The sequence below is a fragment of the Calidris pugnax genome, unplaced genomic scaffold (assembly GCF_001431845.1).
Source record: "Calidris pugnax isolate Ruff unplaced genomic scaffold, ASM143184v1 scaffold162, whole genome shotgun sequence".
In the NCBI taxonomy this organism is placed as follows: Eukaryota; Metazoa; Chordata; class Aves; order Charadriiformes; family Scolopacidae; genus Calidris; species Calidris pugnax.
Window position 1 is genome coordinate 1,589,314 of NW_015090900.1, and position 5,802 is coordinate 1,595,115.

General features: G+C 63.9%; 1 protein-coding gene across 1 annotated transcript in view; it reads left to right on the top strand.

The window, feature by feature from the left end:
* The first annotated feature begins 1,640 nt into the window (after positions 1–1,640).
* SYTL1 (synaptotagmin like 1) overlaps positions 1,641–5,802 on the top strand; it is a 7,055-nt gene continuing 2,893 nt past the window's right edge. The window contains exons 1-5 of the mRNA XM_014948620.1: positions 1,641–1,911; positions 3,421–3,566; positions 3,655–3,763; positions 5,200–5,239; positions 5,541–5,671. Coding sequence (XP_014804106.1) covers positions 1,685–1,911; positions 3,421–3,566; positions 3,655–3,763; positions 5,200–5,239; positions 5,541–5,671 — 653 coding nt within the window. The 5' untranslated portion in view covers positions 1,641–1,684. The remainder of the gene's footprint in view (positions 1,912–3,420; positions 3,567–3,654; positions 3,764–5,199; positions 5,240–5,540; positions 5,672–5,802) is intronic.

The following is a 5,802-nucleotide window of genomic DNA, read 5'->3' on the forward strand; positions in this document are numbered from 1 at the left end:
GTGTGATGTGTGGGGGGGTCCCTGGTGCTGCCCTTTGGGGGGGTGTGGGGTGGGGTTGGCACCCCCAGATCCTGAGCTGGGGTCCCCAGTGTTGGGGGATGTCTGTGACACCCCCCCCCCCCACCCTGGGGTTGGAATGGGGGCACCCATGGGGCTGGGGACAGTGCTGAGACAGGGCCATCTGTGGGGCAGGGACAGGGCCATCTGTGGGGCAGGGACAGGGCGACCCACAGGGCTGGGATAAGGGCACCCATAGGGCTGGGGTGGGACCCTCTGTGGGGTTGGGGACAGGGCCACCTATGGGGCAGGGACCCACAGGGCTGGGATAAGGGCACCTGGTGGGGCTGGGATGGGACCCTCTGTGGGGCTGGGGACAGGGCCACCTATGGGGCAGGGACAGAGTGACCTTCAGGGCTGGGGACAAGAGCCAATGGGGTCTGAGCCCCATGGTGGAGGTGGGAGCCCCACAGCAGAGGTGGGAGCCCCACAGCGGAGGTTGGACCCCCACGGTGGAGGTGGGAGCCCCACGGCAGAGGTTGGACCCCATGGCAGAGGTGGGAGCCCCATGGTGGAAGTGGAAGCCCCATGGTGGAGGTTGGACCCCCATGGTGGAGGTGGAGCCCCACAGCAGAGGTGGGACCCCCATGGTGGAGGTGTGAGCCCCAAGGTGGAGGTGGGACCCCCACAGTGGAGGTTGGACCCCATGGTGGAGGTGGGACCCCCATGGTGGAGGTGGGAGCCCCACAGGGGAGGTTGGACCCCCATGATGGAGGTGGGAGCCCCACAGCAGAGGTGGGACCCCCACAGTGGAGGTTGGACCCCCATGGTGGAGGTAGAGCCCCACAGCAGAGGTGGGAGCCCCATGGTGGAGGTGGGAGCCCCATGGTGGAGGTGGGAGCCCCGTGGTGGAGGTGGGAGCCCCACAGTGGAGGTGGGACCCCCATGGTGGAGGTGGGAGCCCCATGGCGGAGGTGGGAGCCCCATGGCGGAGGTGGGAACCCTGTGGTGGAGGTGGGAGCCCCACGGTGGAGGTTGGACCCCATGGTGGAGGTGGGAGCCCCCCGGTTGGGGGGCCCATGGTGGCAGGGGCCGGGCAGGACAGATCCCGTCCCACCACCGCTGCAATTTCCTGCCCTGGCATCCCACCCCGGGCAGCGTTTGCCCAACGCCGGGCCCAGGGAAGGCAGTGAGGCAACGCCGGGCAGTGGGGCAAGAGCCCCTTGGCCGCACCCTCTGCCCTGGGAGCTGTGATGAGCTGAGCACGGTCTCAGCCCGGTTGGGTCTCAGCCCATCGAAGGGGGGAGGGTATTTGAACCCCGCTTTTTGCCACCCGTTTCGGGCCTGTGGCACCTGCTGAAAGCCGTGGGAGAGCTGGCCCTGGGCAAACACCTTGGGCAAACACGGGCCGTGGGCAGGATGCCGGCAGGGCTGGCCCTGGCACAGGGCCGGGCAGCGGGAGGAGTGGCAAGAGCTTCCCTCACCCTCCAGCAGGATTGCCCCTGCCCCCTTCCCTTGGCATCATCCCACCCCTCACTTTGTGCCCCCACCTTGGTGTGGGGGGGTCCCGGGGGTGTTTTAGGGTGTGTGTGTGTGGGGTGTGTGTTCACACTGAGCTTCTTCTCCCTCTCTTTGCAGAGGGTGAGGATGATCCTCACCCCAAAGCAGCCCCGAGATCCCTCTCCAGATGTTGGCATCGCTGGTGCATGCCCGGCACGTTGAACCCCTACTTTCTCGGCACCCACCCCGGGCAGCACCCTGGGGTGCCCTGTCCCCCCACCCCACCATGGCGCTGGAGCCGGGGCCCGAGGCTCTGCTGGACCTCAGCTTCCTGACGGAGGAGGAACGTGGCGCCATCGCCGAGGTGCTGCGCCGCGACTGGCAGCTCCGCCGGCGCGAGGAGGGGCGCATCAGGTGAGGTGGGGATGTCCTGCTTGATGCCACCTTCTTTGGGGGTCCCCCAGCCTGGGGTCCATCACCTCTGGGGACAGATCTCCATTCCCCTGCTCGATGTCACCCTTTTTGGGGACACAACATGAACCCCCAGCCTGGGGTCCATCACCTCTGGGGACAGATCTCCATTCCCCTGGGGATGCCCTGCTCAATGTCACCGTTTCTGGGGGTCCCCCAGCCTGAGGTCCATCACCTCTGGGGACAGATCTCCATTGCCCCGGGGATGCCCTGCTTGATGTCACCCTTTTTGGGGGTCCCCCAGCCTGGGGTCCATCACCTCTGGGGACAGATCTCCATTCCCCTGGGGATGCCCAGCTCGATGTCACTCTTTCTGGGGGACACAACATGAACCCCCAGCCTGGGGTCCATCACCTCTGGGGACAGAGCTTCATTCCCTTGGGGATGCCCTGCTCGATGTCACCCTTTTGGGGGGACAAGATGAACCCCCAGCCTGGGGTCCATCACCTCTGGGGACAGAGCTTCATTCCCTTGGGGATGCCCTGCTCGATGTCACCCTTTTGGGGGGACAAGATGAACCCCCAGCCTGGGGTCCATCACCTCTGGGGACAGAGCTTCATTCCCTTGGGGATGCCCTGCTCGATGTCACCCTTTTGGGGGGACAAGATGAACCCCCAGCCTGGGGTCCATCACCTCTGGGGACAGAGCTTCATTCCCTTGGGGATGCCCTGCTCGATGTCACCCTTTTGGGGGGACAAGATGAACCCCCAGCCTGGGGTCCATCACCTCTGGGGACAGAGCTTCATTCCCTTGGGGATGCCCTGCTCGATGTCACCCTTTTGGGGGGACAAGATGAACCCCCAGCCTGGGGTCCATCACCTCTGGGGACAGAGCTTCATTCCCTTGGGGATGCCCTGCTCGATGTCACCCTTTTGGGGGGACAAGATGAACCCCCAGCCTGGGGTCCATCACCTCTGGGGACAGAGCTTCATTCCCTTGGGGATGCCCTGCTCGATGTCACCCTTTTTGGGGGTCCCCCAGCCTGAGGTCCATCACCTCTGGGGACAGATCTCCACTCCCCTGGGGATGCCCTGCTCGATGTCACCCTTTTTGGGGGTCCCCCAGCCTGGGGTCCATCACCTTTGAGGACAGATCTCCATTCCCCTGGGGATGGGTTCACCCATTGAGCCTGGGTGATGCCCAAGCTGGGTGCCACCAACATCAGGTGTCCCAAACCCTCTGGGAGGTGGTGGCCCCAGGGCCAGTGGTGGTGGCTTCCTCAGCTGCTTGGGTGATGGGGATGGGGTGGCATAGGGGTGGATGGTGGCACCTGGGGTAGGATCCAATGCCACCTTCCTGCCACCAGCATCGTGGGTCCCAAACCCTCTGGGGAGGTGGTGGCCCCAGGTGGTGTCTTCCTCAGCTGCTTGGGTGCTGGGGATGGGGTGACACGGGGGTGGCTGGTGGCACTGGGGTGGGGTGGGGGATCCAATGCCACCCTCCTGCCACCAGCAAACTCCGCAAGTCGCTGTCGGACCCGGCGCTGCTGAGGACCCTCACCGGGGACTGGTTCTGCGACGCCCGTGCCCAGCGCCACCGCCACCACCTGGGCTCCGACCTCGTCCGAGCCTCCATCCGCCGCAGGAGGAGGCCACGGGGTAGGGGGACACAGGGGGACACCCCCGGGATGGGGTTGTGGGGGGGAGGCTCAGGGGGTCAGCCCACTGAGGTCCCCAATGTCCCCAGGAGCAGGGGAGCTGGAGCGTGGCCCCAGCCTGGGCGAGCTGGAGACCATCGGGGAGCCGCTGGTGGAGGAGAAGGAGGATGAGGATGGTGTGGCAGAGCTGGAGGAGAGGTGAGGGTGGGATGGGGGTTGGGGGGTGGCTTTCACACCCCCCCGGGTGCCCCAGGGCTTGTGGCATCTCTTATCGGGTGCCCTGCTGGGGGTGGCACGGCCCCGGGGGGAGCTGGGGTTGGGGACGTGGGAGCAGAGCCCGTGGTGAAGGGGATGGTGCAGCCAGAGCTGCATGTCCCAGTGTCTGTCCACTGTCCTGCTGTCTGTCTGTCCACTGTCCCACAGTCTGTCTGTCCACTGTCCCACTGTCTTTCCACTGTCCCCACTGTCCCGCTGTCTGTCCACTGTCCTGCTGTATTTCCACTGTCCCCACTGTCCCAGTGTCTGTCCACTGCCCCGCTGTCTGTCCACTGTCCCCACTGTCCCCACTGTCTGTCCACTGTCCCTACTGTCTTTCTACTGTCCCTGCTGTCCTGCTGTCTGTCTGTCCACTGTCCCCACTGTCTGTCTGTCCACTGTCCCCACTGTCTGTCCACTGTCCCCACTGTCCCACAGTCTGTCAACTGTCCCTCTGTCTTTCTACTGTCCCCACTGTCTTTCCAGTGTCCCCACTGTCCTGCTGTCTGTCTTTCCACTGTCCCCACTGTCTGTCTCTCCACTATCCCCACTGTCCCACAGTCTTTCCACTGTCCCCACAGTCTGTCTGTCCACTGTCCCACTGTCTTTCTACTGTCCCCACTGTCCCACTGTCTGTCTTTCCACTGTCCCCACAGTCTGTCTGTCCACTGTCCCACTGTCTTTCTACTGTCCCCGCTGTCCTGCTGTCTGTCTGTCCACTGTCCCCACTGTCTGTCTGTCCACTGTCCCACTGTCCTTCCACTGTCCCCACTTGTCCTCCTGTCTGTCTGTCCACTGTCCCCACTGTCCCACAGTCTGTCTTTCCACTGTCCCCACTGTCTGTCCACTGTCCCCACTGTCCCTCTGTCTGTCCACTGCCCCACTAACAATCCATCTGTCCACTGTCCCTCTCTCTTTCCACTGTCCCCACTGTCCCATAGTCTGTCTGTCCACTGTCCTGCTGTCTGTCTTTCTGTTGTCCCGCTGTTTTTCCACTGTCCCCACTGTTCCACAGTCTGTCTGTCCACTGTCCCCACAGTCTGTCCACTGTCCCACAGTCTGTCTGTCCACTGTCCCCACTGTCCATCTGTCCACTGTCCTGCTGTTTTTCCACTGTCCCCACTGTCCCACTGTCTGTCTGTCCACTGTCCCCACTGTCTGTCTGTCCACTGTCCCCACTGTCTGTCCACTGTCCCCACTGTCCCACAGTCTGTCTTTCCACTGTCCCGCTGTCTGTCTCTCCACCACCCATGGGTTTTTCTGCCCCCCCGCCAGACCCCGGATCTATAAATAGCTGCGGGGATGGGGCGGGGGGGGATGAAAGTGCTCATTAGCCTGATGCCTTGTCGAGAGAAACTAATTACCATCTCTTCTTGCAGCCCCCCTATGGAGGAAGCGCCGGCGGCCGCAGAGCCCCAGGTTGGTGTCGGGGAGGGGGAGGAAGGTTGAGCCTTCAGCTGGTACCCGACGCCCCGGTGATGGGCTCGGTCAGTGGGTCACGCTGCAGCCTGGGCCACCAGAGCCACAGTATCACCCCCAGGGTGACACCCCCATTGGGGACAGCCTCCTGCGTGGGCCTGCAAAGTATGATCATGAACCCCACCATGGGGTGGGTGGGGAGTGATGTGGGGTGTCACCCACCCTGTCCCCCGCCCCGGGGAGCAGGTGGGGAGAGGAGGGTGCCCCTTTTCACCCTTTTTTCTCCGTGCCACCTCGTCAGCCCAGCCCCACTGCCACTCTGGAGGGGACCCCAGTGTCACAGCCCCCACGGCAGGGTGACATCCCGACGAGGGAGCAGGACATCCCGTTCCAATCAGGTAACCATGATGGGGGGGTTAGGGGGGGGAGTGTGTGTGTGTGTCAGTGCTGTTGAGATTTGGGGGGCTTGGAGCCCCCCAGCACTGCTTACCATCATGCCCCCCCATCCCTCGCTTGCCTGCTCACTCCTCTTACCCCCCCAAAAAAAGAGGGAGCCCCCCCGC